The 22243-nt window shown below is 42.1% G+C and overlaps 1 protein-coding gene across 1 annotated transcript; it reads right to left on the minus strand.

Moving 5' to 3' along the window:
• Positions 1-1526: 1526 nt before the first annotated feature.
• On the minus strand, positions 1527-16922 carry RNF146 (ring finger protein 146). Its single transcript, XM_028723347.2, has 3 exons — positions 16676-16922; positions 6297-6451; positions 1527-3272 (listed from the first exon to the last, which is right to left on the minus strand). The coding sequence occupies exon 3, from the start codon at positions 3269-3271 to the stop codon at positions 2222-2224; it is 1050 nt and encodes a 349-aa protein (XP_028579180.2). The 5' UTR covers position 3272; positions 6297-6451; positions 16676-16922; the 3' UTR covers positions 1527-2221.
• Positions 16923-22243: the final 5321 nt, after the last annotated feature.

A 22243-nucleotide genomic window follows, 5' to 3' on the forward strand; every position in this document is an offset into this window, starting at 1 on the left:
GTTTATGAAGGTAGCATCTATATCCAGGCCCCTATTTATGTGTAACTCAAGTAGTTAGCTGCCACTTCTGATATGGGGATCACATGGATGTTAAGCTTGAGAACAGACCAAGGAAAGAATAGCTTTGTGCAGATGCACAAACTTAGGTTTGTGTTTTTGTTGAAGACAGTATTACCAGAAATGACTGATAAATAACCACCAAATGATACACAGTACCCTGGCACTTACAGAGATGCTTATAACAAAAGAGATTTCTATTTTGTGCAGTAGCTATTCAGCTGTATTTAATGGATAGGTCAGGAATCTCCTTCATGCTGCCATGATTGTGGCTTTACTATGGAGGCCTGCTTGTCATTTACTTCATGTATACATGGTACTGAGTTCACATAACTAGTTATAGCACTTGTTGATACTTTACAATGTCTATGCAGGTTAATGTTAAATGTGAAAGGAGGTAGTGCTCAGTGGCGGCCACTAAGTATTGAAGCAAAGACTGTACCTAGAATGAAAGACTGGGGGAGTTCCAGTTCTTAGCCTTCCATTTTCAGTACTGAACACTATTGATAGTCAGCTATTGCATATGTTAATGGCAAAGGAGCCATCCATAAAATCACAGAAACCAATGCACTGACAGAAGTAGCTTTCTGAACATTTGACAGTCTTATAGCAGAAAACAGTATCTGCAAAAGGGCTCTCACTACAAGGTGCCTATCCTTTGCATATAACATGCAGGCCATCTTATTCTAATTGCCAGGTGTCTTATTATGTAGAGAAGGTAGGATCATTGCGTTTTCTTTTGCTCTAAATTGCACGCATCTATATCCCCTTCATATATTGTTTGAGCTACAAAGCTAGAGGGTCAAAGCCAAAAGCTATGTAAGGAGCTAGTAGAGGTATAGTTCTGTTGATGAACAAAATGGGCTATGGGCAAGACACCCACACTTCCAGTGGCCTCCCAAGACACTCACTGGAAATTCCAGTAGTGGTGTTCTTAGTGACAGTGTAGGGCAAAATGGAGTGTTTTACAATAGCTGTGAATTCACAGGACCCAATGTTCCCTTTGTCTCCTGACACCAAATCAGCTTTAGACTACCACCCACCCAACTGCAGGGCTATGGATGTGATGGTTTTTCCACCAAGTAATCTATCCACACCCCACGAAAGGATGTCTTTGCCCAATGTTAGCAATAGTACAGAAAGTCTGTGAGAGGTGTATTTTCACAGATGGTACTTAACCAAAATAGCAAGCTGTGGTTTGGCTTTCTGCCTATCTCACTACATTACAAATTTCTACAAATTTCCCTATCCTGGCAGATTAGGCAAGGCAGGAGAAATGAATGGGTTTTTATAGAGCCATATATTATGCCATCTTTTTCAAGCACTGTGTAATCTTCAGTACATTGTGTTTCATGTTGATTTTCAGCACACAAAGTCCTACAATTAACCAAAGGCAGTGTCCACTCCTCCTCTGATAACTAACTTCAAGATGACATGGGTGCAGACCCATGTGGAAACAGCTCAGGTGGTTGATAAAATGTAGTTTATTAAATTATAAATTTTGTAACAAAAACCAGACGGAACAAGAAAACAAACAAGCTACAGGGACTAGACGGAAGAGCCGATGAAGACACCATGAAGTGTTTACAAGTAAAACTCTGCAACAGAAGTTATTTTACATTTCATTCAGGAAGATGATTGCTCTTTGTTTAGTAAAACATCTGAACTTTAGAAGTCACACCTACTTTATGTTAAAATTAAGCATCTGGTTCATACCCCCAATTCTTGTTCATTTCCAGTTCGCTTTAGTTTTCCTTCCATACATCAATCCATGAAGATAGTAAAGATACTTAATGCAATGAAGAATGATGACATTTCCAAGTTGTACAGTGAATATACACTGGTCAAAAAGGGGGACAGGGTTTTACTGGGGATGAGCATATACTACAAAATAAAACGTGAGACATTTACGAAACTGGGTATTGCTAAGTAGCTGTCAAACCATTAACACACCCCAGGATTTGTTTGTTTTTCTTCAAACATTGAATCTTCCAGCCAAGACATATTAAGAGATTTTCTTACAAGTTCAAGGACCAGGCTTGGTTTTCCCTTTCCCCTCCTCCCACCCTGAAACACTTTGAATACATTGCTAGGCTGGAATGCAATGCCAATACAGACAAAATGTACATATACAAGACTGAGTTTTCAAAACATGGCTCTAGATTTAAACTTCAGTTACTGTGCACTGTCCATCAGGCCTTCTAGACCTTACACTGGTGCTTCCCACCCCACTCCCCACCACTGGTCTATCCAAGGCTGGCTGACTTGCACTCAGATGTCTCTGCTGAGCAGAGGATACTGGCAACTGAAGTTGGGCAGACACATCCTCACTATCGCTGCTAGCATCCGATTCTGTTTCCTCAATGGAGGTGTCAAGAACTGGCACCCTACCAGAAGACGATGATTCATGGTCTTCCTCTCCCTCACCCCTATGGCTCCTTTCAACCATACTGTCTCCATTTATTTGCAAGTTGGCAAAAGAGTTCTCTAGAGTGCTTGCATCAGGTGATGGCGTTGCAGGGCTTGTCGGTTGACCATCTAGTGAAGGAAGGGGTCTAACAGAAGCAGTTGCTAGAGGCTGCCCAGCAGCAGCTCCTAGAGCTGGTGTGCTGTCTGCACCATCAGCAGAGCTCTCTCTTGCTAGATTGATAGCATTAGAGTCACAGTCCAACCTAAGCCCAGCCACTCCCTTCTTTGGAATATCTATTATGTCCCGTTTTATTTTCCTGCGACGTCCATGCTCATTTCGCCTATACTGAACCATGTTCTCAAGATCTGCCACATACAAGAACCCAGCAATTAACATTTCAGTGCTCTTTTTACCTTTGGAAAAGGCATCTTCCAGCTCCCTACTGGTACGTTCATCATACTGCCACCATCCATTTCTGCCTTCATAGTACCAGGCATAATCCCCATTGCCTCTACTGGCTGCTTTGAGTTCCTCAGGTGACAGTAAGGTTGGCTTATCAAGAAAGTCCTCCGGGATCTCCTGACGACAGAGTGCACATCTCTTTCCCAGCCAGGAAGCTCCTTTCACACACAGATAACAGAAGACATGTTTACAAGGCAGACTCACAGGGTGGACACATGTTTGCAGACAGATAGCACATTCAGGGACCATGAGAGATGGTGCTGCACTGGAACATGATTCATTTGTCTTCTTGTTTGTGGGAAGCATGTTGATTGAGTGATCGATCTCACCGCAACCGGCCATCCTAGAGAACAACAAAAGTATCATAATTTGGCAGGACCTACTGTTAGCCTACTTTGCTTAACCACAGGACTTTATCCTAAACAGTTTATAACAACTGAAAAAAGCTACAAAAATGTACATGAACAGCATCATATACAGACAAAACAAAATATCAATCTGCAATGACAATCAGTGTGCTGCAGAAAATATGAGCTGGAAGATCTGAGTTCAAGCTGCTGCCTGCACATGAATGAAGTAAATGAGCAACTTAATATATATAAACGACATGATGCAAATATGATAGTTTATCACTAGAGAAAGGGTGAAACAAAATTGCACATTAATGTTTCAACACCAAGATAGCCTCTGATTGAAGTTAGGCAATGAAGTTTAAAATTGATACTTGAGATCACGGGGGGGGGGGGGGCAGACCCTGGATGATGATGAATAAACTGAGAATATGTAAATGGTGGTAGTAGTTCCTATGTGTCATCTGTTCTGGATAGGGGTGCCCACAGATCCATCTTAATCAATGCAGGGCCAGTATGGTATAGAGTACCTTCCACCAGCTATGTCAGATGCAGCCCCTGCTGGAGAGATACAGCCTACCTACAGTAACTTTGCTATACTACTAAAGTACCTTGTTCAGGGGCTTTCTGCTCAGAAGCTGCCATTAGTATCTTAGCAGCTGTTTTTGGTACTAACCAGGACTCGTCGTTGGGATCATATCTTGTCTGTGCTTAAAGATCTCTACTGGCTACTGGTCTGTTTGTAGAGCCAATTTAATGCACTAGTGCTTAACTTTAAAGCCCTACAGAGGCTGAGACCTGAATACTTGAAAGAACATGCTTCTGCGTCAACCTGCCCATGCACCAAAAGTCTTCTCTAGTTGCCTTGCCATCTCAGGTAAATGGCAAGTAGAGAAATGACCTTCTTCTTATTGCATTTTATTTACTTGAATTCCTTCCCCAGATGGGCTTGCCTGGTGCCCATTTTAATGTATTTTCAGTGCTATAAGTACAGATCTCCTTATTTCCCTATATTCCCCCCATCCAAGGAGTTTATAACATCTGTATTACTGCAACTTTTTAATCTTGTAGGCATTTTATTTATTTGCAGCATGCTGTTTACATTCAGTAGATTGTATATTCTGCATGTGTATAAATAAATAAAACAAGTGTCAATCATGCTCCTTGCCATTTTTGCTGAGATGACAGTGAAGTGAACAAATGCCATGGCTTTTTGTCAAAGAATTAATGAACCCATCACAATCTGTACTAAAGAGTGTTTGGCCTTGGTCAGTCTCGACTCCCTACTTTTTGTATATGGCACAGCACAATATCACACATCAAAAAATTGGACACAGTTAAGTCAGAGGATCTGGGTCCCAAATCTTGATTATGTGTTTGCATTTCACAAACACAAGGCCAGAAATATATTTGAATAAAGATTTTAGCCCAAGTCTACTGTATTTATTTAACAAAATTCAGTCAACAGTTGCTTGATCCATCTAGGATGTCTGAACATCTGACTTCAGGAATAGAAAACCATGGTTATCTGCATCAGAGGAGGGAGGGAAGGAAAGAAGGCCAGAGGCCAGTGTACCATGGCACTCTAGGGTGCCTTGAATGATAGTCAGGGTGCCATGGCAACACTGGCCTCTGGCCTTCTTTCCTTCCCTCCCTCCTCTGATGCCCTCTTGCATCTCTGCCTCCCAGAGGCTTGCACAACTGTTTGTTGTAGCAGCCCTGGCTATAGCCCTGGGCTGGCTTCCAAGGTAAGGTGCAGGCCTCAGGTTCACATTTGGCCAGTCTCCATTGAGCCACTAAGGCTAGGGGCATCCTCTTCCCAGACCCATTGTGGGGCAGTGTGAGGAGGCACATCCCTTTGGGGAAGGGGGGGGCAGCTCAGACACTAAGGGCAGCAGCAGCGGCTGCCCAGAAGACTCCCAAGGAGAGGGGAGAGGAGGCTGAGGGAACATTCCACAAGGGAGGGTGTTTGAAAAAGGGTGAGAAGCTGCCAGCTCTGCCTGCAAGGGGTGACATAACTGGGATTCTGAGCCCCACAGGGGTACCACAGAAGGAATGCAGTTGGTCAAGGGAGCCATGGACTCAAAAAGGTTGAAAAATTCTGGCTTATGTATTCCGGATTTTACAAATTTCAAGTTGAGATTTTGTGTGAAGGTTTGTGCAACACATAGACTAAGGCTGCAATCCTATATCCACTTACTTGGGTGTCCCAGCAGGTTGGGAAACCAAGCAGAAAAAGGAGAACTTGGTACACCTGAGTAATTCCACAATTAAAAAGTGACAGCATGCATTGAGAGCCTCATAATACCCATTAACAGTACAAAAGCATTTGTTTAGCAAGGGAACAGAGTTCAACAAGTTTAGGCTGGCCCCTCTAATCAAACAAAAACATGAAATTGCCAGAAACATTTATTTATTTTAAAGATTTATAAGATGGCTCACATTTTAAAATATTGGAGTAGTGTATAGAAAACCAAAATAACTATTAAAAAAAATGCACCAGAAACACAGTTAAACATTCCTCACCTACTCCCCTTTACCACCTTCTTATGAATTTACTTAGAAGTAAATCCCTGCATTCAGTAGTGCTTAGTGCAAAGTAAGAACTTTTAAGGATTGCAGCTTTAGCCCCCAACCTCACACAGCATCTTCACAGATGATCAGGGACAATCCCTTTCCCTCTCTAGTTTACAGCTGTAGCAAGGCAGAAGCGGCTTCTACAGTGCTGGCCTGCCCACTTACTCCAAATACCTCAGCTGCTCATTTTCAAAAGCCAGCCCACCCTTCCCACCTGAAGACAGAACAAAAGAATGGAGCTTGTTTTGGCAGTGGGCAGCCAAGGTTCTCAGAGTTCCTCAGCCACCTACTGACAAAACAGCTAGTTTTAACCTCTCTCTAGCTTGATGTCTGAGAGGGGATGATTTTTACTGTGCACTTGTAGTTTACCGTATCAAGTACATTTGAAATGCCAACTCCATACTTGGACACATACAAGATCTACATCACATTGAACTTACCTTCTTTTTTTTCTTCTTATCACTCTTCTTGGAACATATTGCAAAATTAAACCATCTTTATATGTATCTAATCAGAGCTAAGTGCCTTGTTTCCCAGTTAACAACTTATTCTTCTTGCATGCTGCTTTCTGGACATGGGCAATGCCAGCGTCCCACTGCAAGTTAAGGAGAAAATAAAGAGCTATCAGACTTAAGAGTAACCAATTATTTATATTTATGAACTATAAATATAATACAAATATATTTATGAACTATAAATATGAACTATATTTATAAATAGCAGCTTTCTGTCCAACTAGCCATGATAACACACAATGATAATAGTCGCTTACAATACAAGTACAAAAAGAGATGGGGATGAAAATAAGCAAATTTAGTAATCAGCTATTTTATTGTAGAGCTGAAGGAGACCCCAAGGGTCATCTAGACCAACCCCTTGCAATCCTGCCCACAGCCATCTCTGAGTGGCCTGTATCTGCCAACATTGTGGCTAGCAGCTAGCCACACTGACCCACTGTGCCATAGACAAGGATGTCAGAATCAGTGAACAAAACAGTTCTGGGAGAGAAGGAGCCAAATGGCAGCTGGTCCCAGTCAGTTCAATGGATGGCATTACGTACACCGTCTTGCCTCTCCTGCTGCTTCAATGAGACAGAACAGATGTGAATGGAATTGGTTCTGGGAGCAGAGGAGGCAATGGCAAAAGTTTCAGTTAAGCCAATAGCCTTCCAGCTGGAGGTTCTTCCACAGTGAACTCAGTTACTCAGTTATTACATCTGAAGCATTTTCTTTTATTTCATAGATATGTTCTCTTAAGTCATTTTAAGATCAAAGTAGCAAACAGTTTTGAGATCAAAGAGACTGTGTAGGTGAGTGGTTCTCGTGTCTGAGAAACTGATCAGCTCTGGACAGGTTGCACTCCCTCTGAAGCAACAGGTTTGCAGTCTGGATCTATCTTTGTTACTGGAGGCCCAGGCAACTTAAGTGGCTAGAAGTGCCCTTTACCAACTGCAGCCTGTACAACACCTACAGCCAGGGAGAACTTTTCCATAGTAGTTCAAGCATTAAGGTAAAGGTAAAGGGGCCCATGACCATTAGGTCCAGTCGTGACTGACTCTGGGGTTGCAGCGCTCATCTCGCTTTATTGGCCGAGGGAGCCGGCGTACAGCTTCCGGGTCATGTGGCCAGCATGACTAAGCCACTTCTGGCAAATGAGAGCAGCACACGGAAACGCCGTTTACCTTCCCGCCGGAGCGATACCTATTTATCTACTTGCACTTTGACGTGCTTTTGAACTGCTAGGTTGGCAGGAGCAGGGACCAAGCAATGGGAGCTCACCCTGTCGCGGGGATTTGAACTGCCGACCTTCTGATCGGCAAGTCCTAGGCTCTGTGGTTTAACCCACAGTGCCACCTGCGTCCCAGTTCAAGCATTAGTAACTTCAAAACTGGATTACTGCAATGCACTCAATGTGGGTCTTCCCTTGAGCTTGAACTGGAAAATGCAGTTAGTGCTGAATGATGCAGTAAAGTTGCTGGCAGAAGAGAGACATTGTCAACATATAATACCCTTGCTCAGAGATCTGCACTGCTTCTCTGTTTGTTACCAGGCAAGTTTCAAGGTGTTACTATTAGCATATATAATAGCTTGGGACGAGTTTACCTGAGCGATCGACTTACCCTATATATCTACCTGACCACTTTGATCTGCAGGACTAACATCACAAAACATTCATTCTGCACTTGTAAGAAATCAGTCTTTAGGTTTAGCAGCACCTGCACTTTGAAACTCCCTGCCTATTGACATCAGGCAGGAGGCTTCACTTTACTCTTCTCAGTACCGGCTAAAAACATTTCTCTTCAGACAAGCCTATCCAGAATATGTAGAACTGACATGTGTTTTAATCTATTTTTATTGCTTAACCGCTTATTTTATTTCCATTTTGAATTTTTTAAAGTACCTGATTTAACTTTGTATTTTCTTGACAGTTTTGATGTTTGCCAGTAGAACTGCTAAGTGGTTTACAAAAATAAAACGATCAAGCAGTATACAATTAATTTTGCTAAATAAAATAAAAATCAATTCATGCTGGCAATTAAAGTAAGCTGCTCTAGAATATGTTAGTCCACTGGAAGGCTGGGGAACCAGTCTGTTGAACGTCAAAAGCCATCATATTATTTCTTGAATATTCTATTGGACTATTAGGGCAGGATATTTTGAGGTCTGCAGGTTCCAGGGCAAAGGCACCCAAAATTCAAATCCTACCACTTAACCTAATACAATGCTCTCCTTTCTCCTCATCATATTTAGACTTCTCTCATGGCAAACCTCAAACTCACCCCAAACTGAAAGGTTCTGCTTCACAGCATTTACCAGTCCTGTGCAGTTAGAGTTTTAAAACACAATGTCTAGACGGCTATCTAACCAAGATGCATTACATTTCATTTTCTGCTAGAGAGGTTACACTGAAAGGCACTTTTTATTGAACTTGAGGATGCAGAACTTTCAATTGCCTAAGCAGATCTATTTAAGTGAAATTTTACTGCATACATTAAATTCATCTCGTATGAATACAGCTAAATAAAGTCAAGAAATCGACAAGTCCTGCAGAGAGGTTAATGGTAATGTACATAATTGTAAAAGAGCTTTGGGAAGATTTTGGCTGAACTTCCAATTAAAACTTTTGAGTAATAACCTCTGCACTGAAGTCCCTTGTGTGCTGCATGTAATTGTTTCACAACCGTTTCCCTTTTTAAAAAATAAAAAGGCTATAACCAGGCAGACAGGTGTCATGTGATTTTTCTTTTTAAAACATTACTTTAGGGCAGAGACACACAATTCACTTGGAGTGCCACTTTTAGATTTCTACTAACTCATGAGAGCCAGGTGCTATGTTAACAGTAAAAAAATATTTTAAGTTAAAATTGTAACTCAGTATGTTTTTTAATCTATCATACAACTTCCCATTTCTCTCTGCACCTCACAGTGGGCTCTCCTCTCTGCATCCACACAGATCTGTCTGAACTCCTCATAGTGCACTCTCTTGTCCCCAGTATCTTACCCCTTTTTCTGTATCCCACAACTGTTCGTTATCTGCAACACTGCAGGTTCCTGCACTCCCAGATCTAATGTAACAGTACCGTCTTGCTGAAGGCCCTATTTTTCTCAACCAGGTCTCAGTTCTGCCTTTATTCACTGTCTTGTTTTGCTCCATTTCTTTCTCATCCCTGATCCCTATCCCCTTCTTCCAGTGTTCTGCTTCAGAAGCATACCTAGCTTTTCATTCTCCCAGAAATTCATATGGTAAATGTGCCTCAGGTGCTCTGCAGTGTAACTGGTGGCTGTATGAGGCTAGAAAAACTATCACAAACTTTGTAACATGCTTCTAAATTCAGGAAGAAACAAGGTACATATAGTCATTCTCCCATCTCGAATTTTGATACATACTTGCAGGCCTTGTTTCCCCCAAAAGCACAGGAAAAGGTTGCAAACAAATGGCATTTGGAATTCCCCCAGGAGAAATAAAACCAGTCCACTTGGCCTTACGTTGTACATCAAGGTTAATACCATTAACCACCGACAACCTCATAAGTTGCCTATCAGACAGAACAAATTTGTTCTGAAAAATGTTGCAGTGCAACAGCCTTTGAATCATAAGTGCATGCTACTTGAAAGTCAAAATGTTTTCCACCTGCAAGGATAAACCAGCCTCCAATGGACAGAATGGAAGGAAGATGGATTAAAAGAGGAGATAAAAAATTAAAGATTTATCATAGAGTTAAGAAAGTGTGCTTTTTATTGAAATAAGCATGTAATTATCTTTAGGAAACGGACCACAGTATAATTATAAGATTGAAGTAATGATATTTTTAAAGGCTATAAATGTTTTAAAGGCAAGTTTAGAAAATGATTTCAATCACTGCATTTAACCTATGATGCACTGAAGATCCAGTACTTACAAACTCTCCTAGCAAGATTAAAATACTTCAATTACATGTTCATCTATCTTTATATAAAGGAACTGTGTGCTTTATTTTGTGGGCCACTGCTTATTTACTTCCACTCACTAAACACTGGTTAAATCAGGAAAGTCTTACAGCACATCTGAACATTCTCAGTCTTGGAGATTGTCAGGATAGAGGAGTTGACAAATAGGGATTAACCACCAAGAAAGTGTAGGACACAGAGGAAGAGGTGTATTAGATACAGGTGAATCTCAACTTATGCTGGGGTTACATTCTAGGGACAGTGCATAAAATGAAAATCACATATAGTCAAAACACATTGGGTTCAATGGCGAGTGGGATTCCCAAAGTCTTCATTCCCAGATGCCTGCCCCCTTTTAATTATTTTTTTTTGTCACGTGCATAAAGCTGAATGTGCACAAGTTAAACGCACGTAAGTTGTGAGTTACTTTTCTGCAGTTCCTAGGTCATTTGGTGACACCCAGAAAAGGTAAGCTATTCATCTATTAAGGCATGAAAGGGGCACAAATGAGCAATAAAATAGGTCAGGAAGAGAGAAATAAGAAGGCTGAAAACTAGAATGGTGCTATATAAATGCAACAAAAGCATCTTAGCTAGTAACCTTGGGAATGTAATTCCTTATTGTCAAGTGAGCTGCTGTACAGAACAAAAGTTCTTCCTAGAACCCCAAAGTTTCCCTTCCCCAGTTGACACAGAAAAACCAAATATGACTGTGTAGCTCATTTGAAATTTCACAGAAAAAAATGTGTTGGCAGATGAACTTCAACTAAAGTAATTCTCTTAGATCTAAAGTCAAGGCATTACACTGAAAACAGTATGGAAGATAGAGAGTCAAGACACCATCACATCTAAGAACCATCAACATAGCTAGGTCAGGCACAATCGTATACTTCTACTATTTGGCCACAGCCATGTCGAATCACAATGCTACATCTATCAAGTATAAAATACCATATCTACGAAAACACAGCCACTTCCACAATCTGGAGGAGACAAGTATGAGCAAGATGCTTGTATGTGCATAATTCAGACACATTTCAAAACACACACCTTTATGTGACTTATCTTCCACATTAAATTGCTTTCAATGGGATGTATATTGAATATGCTTGTGGGGGAGGAGTTCTAAAATAGCCTATTAAATTAAATTATAATGACATAAGGCATTGCCAAAATACTGTATGTAGATGAGAACATAGATGAGAAACTGAGGGCATGCACCCCAAAATAAGCTTTAGGTCACCACAAATCATATATTCACACCTCCAGGCGAGGTGACCTTAATGAGATAGAACTATATTGACTCCTGGCCAATTCTTCATTTGGACACACCCCATGCCGAAATACATAGAAAATAAGCAAGGGGGTGGGTCTGTGGGCCACTAGAAATCAAACAGATTGAGAACACTGACCTCTATAACACAGCAGTGAACTGTATCTGGACTAAAACTCTGGATGCTAAACACATCAAAGGTCAATAGTAGCCAAAATATGAAAAAGGAAGAACAGGATGGGGGGGGGGTTATCCTACAAAAAGCTTTATGCCACCTCAAATAATACACTCAAATGTCCTGGAGATTGTACCTATAAATTAGCAAGGAACAGGGGTGGGGTGGAGTAAGCACTCCCACAACAATCCTTGGACCACCCCCAAAAATACACTCAAACCATCTTGAGTTAGTTTATACCCCTTTTGTAGTTATTGGTGTGAAGCCATACACTAGAAAATATATTGTGCCCAATATGAAGCCTATTAGAATCTATGCCACCTTATACAGGACATATATCTTGAGTATGTTTTATATGAATAGTGGTAGGACAAATATATTATGGGGTACACAGCCCACAGTTCCTTATTCTCTTCTACATATTTTGACTATATTCTATATATTTTGACATATTTTAAGTCATCTTGTAGAAGACACTCTCCTGTACCACTTGAGGTGAATCAAAGTTTTTAAAGTTCCTTGTGCTTATAATATAATAATGCCAATAATTGCTGAAATAGAGAGAACAAAGTTCAGCTTTGGGCCACTATAACTTATATATCTACATCTCCTGGAAACAATGCTCAATGAGACTCTCAAAGTTTATTTTATGTCATATTGTAGGAAACAGTCTCCTTATTGTGGAGTGCACAACTCCAGCTCCTGTTTACATATTTTGTCTGTTATATGATAAAGTGATACTTTTGATAGTGTCTTGCACCCAAATTGCTGGAAAAGACACAATTCATTGCCACATCAAAAGGACACTATTCTGGACATGTGTATGATTTGTGGTGTCATGAAACTTTTTTGGGAGGCCATGAACTATGGCAATAAATAATAAATAATAATATATTACATCAACCATTCTTAAAACACCCCCAATCTTACAGCTTGACAAACTTTTTGCAAATATATGTGCCATGGTTCATAAGAGGTACTGCACAATGACAGCCAGCAGCACTTCTGGAAAATAGCTTATGCCAACCTGGACATTTTGTCTATTCATTAGTTTTCCTTCCAAACTATGACTTCTATGTCATAGAAGTGAAAACTGGCATCTGTAATTGCTTTCCTACAAAAGTTTATTATAGGGAGAGGAATAACATCCCACTGAAAACAGTGCAGTGCGAATAGCACCTGCACTCAGGTGCTCACTCTGATATTTGCCAACTTCTCTAGATCAAGGGCACTGGCATACAGCTAGTGGAACCAGTGAAATCCATGGGATTAGAGTCTCTCTCTTTTGAAATTACTACTGTCTAATATCATTGCCATTAAGTCCCCCAATATGAGGCACTATACTCATATAGGATGCTCTCATCTACCCTATGCTCCAGTCTAAGCACTTACAGACCAATAGGCATTAATAAAAACATGCTATCACTTTTCTCAGGAAAGAATGCATAAGATACCAGGAGTTGTTTGCACATCTGCATTTGATAAATGACTGTTTTCTTTGGATATGTAGGTGGTGCTGTGAGTTAAACCACAGAGCCTAGGACTTGCCGATCGGAAGGTCGGCAGTTCAAATCCCTGCGACAGGGTGAGCTCCCGTTGCTCGGTCCCTGCTCCTGCCAACCTAGCAGTTCGAAAGCACGTCAAAGTGCAAATAGATAAATAGGTACCACTCCGGTGGGAAGGTAAACAGCGTTTCCGTGCACTGCTCTGGTTCGCCAGAAGTGGCTTAGTCATGCTGGCCACATGACCCGGAAGCTGTATGCCGGCTCCCTTGGCAAATAAAGCGAGATGAGCGCCGCAAACCCAGAGTCAGCCACGACTGGACCTAATGGTCAGGGGTCCCTCTACCTTTTAGTAGGGTTGTAGGTAATTTTTTTAAAAACTATCTTTCATAAGGATATGTGTGTTCATCTTTTATGCACAATAAATTTATTTGCATATATTTTGAGTTGATATTCCTTGATACCAACCTGATTTCCCATATGCAGCCACAGTTCTAAAGCTGAATATCATTGGGTATCTCATCTCAAATTTCTAAAAAGCTTAAAAATAATGTGCCCTATTTTTAAAAAAAGACTAAATTGATGGAACATGTACAACTGAAAGGCCTTGTGGACCAAGAGGCATCAGGAAAAACATGCTATGGCATTTCTCTAAAACAGAATAAATTTCAACAATCACAGTCAAATCAATTTATTACTTAGTAGGAGCAAAAGCAATTTGCCCTCTCATTTCAGCAGAAACTGATTACAGACCCAGAATGTTCAATTCTAAATTCAGATACAGAATATATCCTACTGTGATGTGTTCCAGTGGGAAAATACTGGTTCCATTTCAATTCACTTTACTGTGCTGTTTACGGAAGTTCTTAAATGTTTTTTGGTTTTGATCATGTATTCTCAGTGGCCACCAGATTTTAACCCATGTGTCTGTTGTTGTGTTGTTCTTCATTTGGACTTTGTCATCTAGATCAAATATGAACAAAGTGAAAACATAGAATCCCATCTTACTTCTGGTAAAAAAAACCCAAAAAAATATGTATAAAGCACATTAAAGCATCCTAATAGGCACACTGCATATAATTATTATTCTGGCCTAGATTACCCAATTTGCTGCTGTTCAAATATAAGATCTCCTTACTATCTATTCCCAATAGTATTCCAGATTCAGCACAGAAGCAATCTCCTGTGTTTGTTACAAAGTAGACCAGGAACTTATTTTCACCTCCCATTTATACACAGAGGAAACAGCAAGACTCAAACTGACTGCTATAAAGAGCAGCATTAAAAGCACTTAGTTGTCAGATTTCAGAGTTGTGAATCATGGAAGCAAAGTACTTCTGGGTGCTTTCTATCCATGTTATCTCATTGCAATTTAGCTTTAAGTAAAGAAAAAGCATTGAAAATATTATCAGGAGTCTTGCAAAGTCATTGAGAAAGGCTGAAAGAAAAAGCTAGATACAGTACCCCTAACATGAGGCCATGTTTTCATGTTAACAATATAAATTTAGGATCAGGACATGAACTATCAAACCAATATTCTCAATCCAAAGCTAGTGTTATTGAGCTTCCACTTGCATGTCTACTGTTCTGAGGTGCAAAAGATGAAGGGTGAAATGGTACAAATCTAGTTATGGGCCAGCACCTGTGGGCTAACATGCATTACTGCATTCAACTGAGCTGTGTTGAGTGCAGTACAAAGGGCAGCAATGGACATGAAGCAGCATACTGTATCTACAGTTACCTGGATCAGGGCACCTCTGATGTTTTCAGCCATCTCTTATGGGCTACAATGAACCACATTCAATGATTTCCAGGTCAGGATAGTCCTCTCTTCATTTAGTATTTAATACTTCTAGGACTTATAAAGCACCTTTACACACTCACATTGTCAATGAGTACACCTCCAATTACATCCATCAACATTAAAAAAGCTATGGCCTAAGTAATTTGTCCAGCAAACTGTATCATTTCACTTTTTTTAAACTTCAAACCTCTTGTTCCAAAAGCTGTGGCTATGTTACCTGAAAATTACATATTTTGAACTATTTCAAATTGAGCTAGCTTCATAGAATAGAATCATAGAATCATAGAGTTGGAATCGACCACAAGGGCCATCGAGTCCAACCCCCTGCCAAGCAGGAAACAATTTGATCTCAATACAAAAAAAAATGTGGTTGTGACAAAAATACGTAAACAAGGTTAGATTTTGATACCCTATGCAGCAGCTACTACAGTACTTAAATGTAAAGTTTTCCAACTGCAGTCCTTTCAAATTAGAAACAATTACCAATAGGCCCCATGGCCAAATACTTATGTTTAGCCAAGCATCTCATTTTCTCTTAACTGAAAAACATTTTGGAAAAAAGTAACATTAAAAGCATACAAATGACACGGTCATTTAAAAGCATTTGTGTACTGCTTTTCAACTACAGCCGTTCTCTCAGTTTATAACAATATCATATTCATACGGATTATTTTACCCCTCACAATGACAGTTCCTGAATATCAGCTGCTGTCAATTGTATCAAACGATGGTATCATGTGGCTCTTTGTTCTAGTCCCCTCCCCTCAAAGGTGGCGCAGCAACGGGAGAGCCAGGGCAGTGTGTGTTTTTTCATACCCCCCCCCCCCCCGTTCATTTGAGAGGAAAAGCACAAGTGGAACAATATCTCTTTCCACCAACCAGTATTTAAAATCCTGGAAAAGAGCTTTCCACGGTAAACAACAATCGGCCCAACAAGAAGTTGTCATCGCACATTATTATTATTATTATTATTATTATTATTATTATTATTATTATTTTACGGGTATCAAGTACGACAGCCTTGCCCCAAATTCTGCCTGGAGGGGGAGGGAGTCGGTTTTTGTTTTTTTGTTTTACGCTTCCCCCCACCTCCAGGAAAAACAACAGCAGCAGCAGCAGCGACTGAGGCTATGTATGAGAGAGGAAGAAAAACATCTCTAGGAAATAAATGCGCAGTTGACAGCAAGGATGGTCAGGCAGAGAAACACCCCCCTCCCCATAACACTATTAAAAAAGGAGGAGGAGGAGGATACCCCACGCACCTCCCTAGTGTGGCTGCGCGTGTCGGGGGCTGGAGGGAGGGAGCTAATGGCTCCCCAAACAAGTGACTATCCGAGGGGAGAGGGAGACGAGAGGCCGGAGCCAATAGGTGACCCAGAGGGAGGGCCGACGAGCGAACCTCCTCCCCCCCCCCCCCCAAAAAAGAGGCCGGCTCGTGCACTCGGGGCGCGCGGACGGCGGCGACGACACGGGGCCTTTGTTCGGGTCTGCCGCTGCCCGGAAGAAGCGAAGCGGCCGCGGAGAGGCGGGGATTTGGCGCTGGGGGGGGGGCGAGCGAAGAAGGCCCCGGACACAATAGAGCCGACAGCGCCGACTCCTCCATCATCCCCCGAAGGGCAGCGTTCACTCGCGCACTCACCTCCCTCACGGGAGTCGCCTCCCCGCTGTGCCTGATCCCTCCGCAGGCGGTTGAAGCCGAAGAAGCAGCGTCGTTGCCGTCGCCACTCTGCTCCCGCCTCCTCCTCTGCCTCCTCCTCCTGCCGGCCGTCGTCTGCCTTTCTCTCTCTCTCTCTGCCTGGCGATTAGAGACTGCTCTGCGCCGCCGCCGCCCCCCCTCCCTCCGCGTGAGGGGCAGCGAGCAGGCGCTCGTGCTCCGGAGACGTCAGCACGCAAGGAGGGAGGGGCGTAGAAGCGGCGCCGGAGGTGGGAGGAGCCAAGGCTGAGATGCGCGGCCGGAACGGAAAGGGAGGGATGGGGCTCGCGGGTTGGTGTGGGCGCTCTAGCGCCCCTTGCGGATGAGGCCGCGCAGGTCACTTCCCTCCTGTGACGAGTGAGCGGGTGAGGAAGTAGGACAGTCACCGGCTCTGTATATACAGAGTGTGTGGGAGCCCCAGGTTGGCAGCTGTGTTGTGTGGCAGGTGAGAGAGGGTTTCGCTAGAGCCTCAAGCCTGGCAGGAGAAATCAGTGGCAATATAACCCTAAGCCAGTAGGGGAACATATCAGTCCTCCAGGTCACGCTGTAATAATAATAATAATAACAACAGCAACAATCGCAATAGGAACAAAGTCGAAATAAACATAAATAACAAAATTGTCCAGTAGCACCTTAGAGACCAACTAAGTTTGTTCTGGGTATAAGCTTTCGTGTGCATGCATACTTCTTCAGATACACTGAAACAGAAGTCACCAGACCCTTATATATAGTGAGAGGGTGGAGTGGGGTTTTCCTCAGAAGGGTAGTAGATGGGTGATGGACTAAATGGGTATGGTAAATAGATTCAGGTAGGTTGCCATGTTGGTCTGACACAGTCAATTGAGTCTGGTGACTTCTGTTTCAGTGTACAGTGGTACCTCGGGTTAAGTACTTAATTCGTTCCGGAGGTCCGTTCTTAATCTGAAACTGTTCTTAACCTGAAGCACCACTTTAGCTAAAGGGGCCTCCTGCTGCCGACGTGCCGCTGGAGCACGATTTCTGTTCTTATCCTGAAGCAAAGTTCTTAACCTGAAGCACTATTTCTGGGTTAGTGGAGTCTGTAACCTGAAGTGTATGTAACCTGAAGTGTATGTAACCCGAGGTACCACTGTACTGTATCTGAAGATTATTTATTTATTTATTTATTTCGACTGCGTCAGACCAACATGGCTACCTACCTGAAAATAGGAACAAAGGAATGCCACTGGGAGACTCGAGCCTAAAACTGTACATTTGCAATTCATCCATAAGTTAAACGCCAAGGATAAGTTAAACTCCAAGGATGCAAGCATAACTCCTGGTTAGCAGCAGTGGGGCAGAGCAGCATAGCCCCCTCACAGCATCCATAGCCCCACCAGCCAGGGCAGAAAATATGGGAGAGGGGAGAAAGCTTTTTACTACACCAGTCCCCAGGCTGCTGCAACAGAGAGGCATCATCATGATCATCATTTATACCCCGCCCATCTGGATCATCAGTCCTGTCACAAGATAGCATCAAGGCCAGATGAGATCCAGCAGATTCTGTGTCAGCTCAGCACTGTCTCATTTCCCAAATGTGCTGATGTAAATAGCTACAGTGGTACCTCGGGTTAAGTACTTAATACGTTCCCAAGGTTCGTTCTTAACCTGAAACTGTTCTTAACCTGAGGTACCACTTTAGCTAATGGGGCCTCCCGTTGCTGCTGCACGGCCGCTGCGTGATTTCTGTTCTCATCCTGAATCAAAGTTCTTAACCCGAGGTACTATTTCTTGGTTAGCAGAGTCTGTAACCTGAAGCGTATGTAACCTGCAGCGTATGTAACCCGAGGTACCACTGTACTGTGCTTATTTTGCATACATTCTCTACCTAATTAAACCATTGCTATCTATTCTTTTTGCATTTTCATTTCCCCCTGACCCCACTGCAAAGAACTCCCTGCACCCTTGCAACTATGTTACATCCCTGCAACTGAGGATTACACCTCATGCATTTGGTGAAGCAGACACTGTAGTCCGTGAAAGCTTGTTCCATAGTAAAAACTGTTAGTCTGTAAAGTTCCACACAATACTTTTTGTTGTTTTTGCTGTAAGACTAACATTTCTAACTCTGCCTAAGTCCCACTGAGTTCAGTTGGGTTTACTCCCAGGTAACTGGGATGAGGATTATAGCCCAATGCAGCTACTCCTCTGGAAACGGCTTCATAATGTAGACATGCCCAAGCCCAACACTTCCTTTATGGTACAGTGGAACCCTGGTTCTCGAACGCCTTGGTACTTGAACATTTCGACTCCCAAACACCAAAAACCCGGAAGTGTTCTGGTTTTTGAATGTTTTTCAGAAATCAAACGTCTGATGTGGCTGTTGGCTATTGTTTCTGGGGCACCTGCACCAATCGGAAGCCTTGCCTTGGTTTTCGAACATTACAGTAGTCGAATGGACTTCCGGAATGGATTATGTTTGAGAACCAAGGTACCACTGTATTTCACTGGCATTGCCATATTTTCAGCACTGTAGTCTTAATCATACTTATCGTATGTGTGATTGCCTGATGTTTTAACCACACAAAATATGACTTATTCCATCTTGCACATATGTCTGATTGGTCATGTTGGATGCAGGCTGTTGGGCTTGATGGATCCTTGGTGTGTTCTTGTATTCCATTGTTAGAACATGGATGCACAAGAGACATCTCCAACCTTGAAATGCTAAATAAGCTAGCATCTGTTCTTTCAGGCCTACATGCCCATATTTCCCCTTGCGCCTCATGGTTCAGCTGCCATAGTTACATGTGTAATTGTCTTCTGCTGGAACAGCACAGCTTTTGACTCAGTGCACAAGCTGGCAATTACCCGTGTTATGCCAAGACAAGGGGACTTGAATGTGATCATGTCCCAGTCATCCAACTCTCAGTAGAAGATATGGCTGTGCTGTTAAGATAATGAATATTTAAAAGCTAACATAAGGATAACAAACATAAACCCTTTACTAACCTTACTTCCGCTCTTTAGTCTAAAGACAATAGCAGCATTTTTTTTAAATGTTCTTCATTAATAATGCAAAGTAGAAAAGCATATTTCTAAAAAGAACTCTGAGAAGAAGATTGCATTAAAATTCGTGCTTTAAATTCTCTATTATAAAGCAAATGTAACACAGTACTTAACTAACAAAATAGCAGTAAGCAAACTGTACTGGTAGAAATCATCATCATCATCATATGCCACCCATCTGACTGGGTTTCCCCAGCCACTCAAGGCAGCTTCCAACATATTAAAACACAGTAAGACACCAGACATTAAAAACTTCCATATGCATAATATGCATGAAATATTGCCCTGAGCCACAAGTACAGTGGTATCTCAGGTTACAAACGCTTCAGGTTACAAACACTTCAGGTTACAAACTCCGCTAACCTGGAAGTAGTTGCTCTGGGTTGCAAACTTTGCCCCAGGATGAGAAGGGAAATCGTACGGCAGTGGCATGAGGCCCCATTAGCGAAAGCGAATCTCAGGTTAAGAACAGTTAAATTCTTAAGGGTTAAGAACGGACCTCTGAAACGAATTAAGTTCGTAACCCGAGGTAGCACTGTACACACACAGAGACAGTTAGGTTGAGTCGGGACTGTAAACAGTGAAGTCAGAGGGAATGAAATGCAGAAACTACAGTCAGTGATCATTATATTACTAGCAGAGGCCATTCACACACAAAAAAAACCCCACGTTGTTAAGCCAAGTAACACATGTAGGGTGATTTTTTAAAAATTGATTCACATTGAACCTTTTAATTACTGTTTTTCAAATTTCGCTCTGAAGTTTCTTTTCAGTATGGCCACTTTCCGGTCAACTATGAAGTGTCCCAATTTCATGCTTCTAGAACACTCTGTAACTGACCTTAAAGTCAGTTCACAGTGAGGTTTCCAAATCACAATGAGAGTTCTCAATTTATTCCCTTTTTCAGTTGATTGGCGGAGGGGTGGGATGAATCTAGAGTGTGTGTTCCTGGCATTTGGCAATTCAACAGATTAGAGATTCTGCTGATTTACCATCTGCCTTGCTGCCCAGCAATCTCCCTGCATGAGCTGACAGAGCTGGTGTAGGAAATGATGTTGAGGACTCCCAGACTACTGGTTTTAAGGGACTTCAACATCCATGCTGAGGAGGCTGGCTCTTGGATGGCTCAGAACTTCATGGCTGCCATGATGATCATGGGGCTATCCCAAGTTGTCACCGGCCGAATGCATGCCACCGGCTAGCCCCACTCTGGGATTTCCCCCCCTCAACTGGGCAGGAAGAGGGTGATCAGAAAATGGGTTATATTGACATCAACCCCTTGTCATGGTCAGGCCACTTCCTGTTGAGATTTAGGCTTTCGGCACCCTTTTCCCTCTGCAGAGGCAAGGGACATATAAGGATTGTCATTGGCATATGCCATAACCTTGACTCCACTGCTATGGCAGATGAATCTCAAGAGGTGTCCAGAGCACTGTCTAATCCTATTATGTTGGATGAGTTTCAGTTAGTAAGGCTCAAGGATGTGGACCAAGGTGCTTGGATCAGTCATGGATGCTTTAGTTGAGATTCCTCCACTGGAGGGTGTTGGACTAGATTACCCTTCCAACTCTACAATTCTATGATTCTGTGAAAGGCCTGAGTAAATACAAAGGGCGCCCAAATTCATACAAGGAAGGTTCCAGGTGTGTCTCCCTGAGGAGAACATTGAAAAGGCCTGTTCTTGTGTGGCCACCTTCCACACATTCATCAGAGAAGGGCCTCTGATCAAGACCACGGGGTTGATAGAAAGCTTGGAGTGGGGGCTTTTCTGACATTCTATGGGAAGACTATGGCTTTTGGTCATATGGAAATGTTTGCATTTGACTCCTTGGCTGAATAATGTTTTCTGTCCCTGCCCTATTTATCAATAAGCATGGCAAACAGTTGTTTCTGTATTGGTATCACGTCTTTTGCCAACTGTGGCTTAGTGGCTGGGGGCTTCAGAGGCATGATACAATGATAGATAGATAGATATAGATAGATGATAGATAGATGATAGATAGACAGATAGATGATAGATAGATAGATAGATAGATAGATAGATAGATAGATAGATAGATGGATGATAGATAGATAGAGACAGGCAATCTTATTCAACTGTTTTTTAAAAAATCCTGTTTGCATTCTTCAAAGAAATCTGTGTGTTTCTAAAAAGAGCTGACAGGAATCTTTCATTTATCAAAATTAACACTGAAGTTCTGTCTGGAAATATCAGAGTTTCAGTCTCTGGAGTGCTAGTTAACACTTTGCATCTCTCTGGTGACATGAGAGCCATGGTAGGATGGGCAGGAGGGGCAATCAAAGCATGTTATCAAGGAGCAACACTGCAAAGCACCTGAGCTTTTCTTTTAATGAATCACTATTATATTATACTGTAAGAATCCCAAGCTGTTTCGGCTGCTCCACTTGCTGAACATTCCAGTGGCTCTTGTTTTTAAAATAATAGTGTGGCATGTAACCATGACGATGATGTTTTGCCAGTTATAA

The sequence above is a fragment of the Podarcis muralis genome, chromosome 3 (genome assembly GCF_964188315.1).
Source record: "Podarcis muralis chromosome 3, rPodMur119.hap1.1, whole genome shotgun sequence".
NCBI classification, from domain to species: domain Eukaryota; kingdom Metazoa; phylum Chordata; class Lepidosauria; order Squamata; family Lacertidae; genus Podarcis; species Podarcis muralis.

What these genes read in the sequence shown, in the direction of transcription:
- RNF146 (XM_028723347.2), bottom strand. Translation starts at nt 3,271, where the DNA reads ATGGCCGGTTGCGGTGAGATCGATCACTCAATCAACATGCTTCCCACA.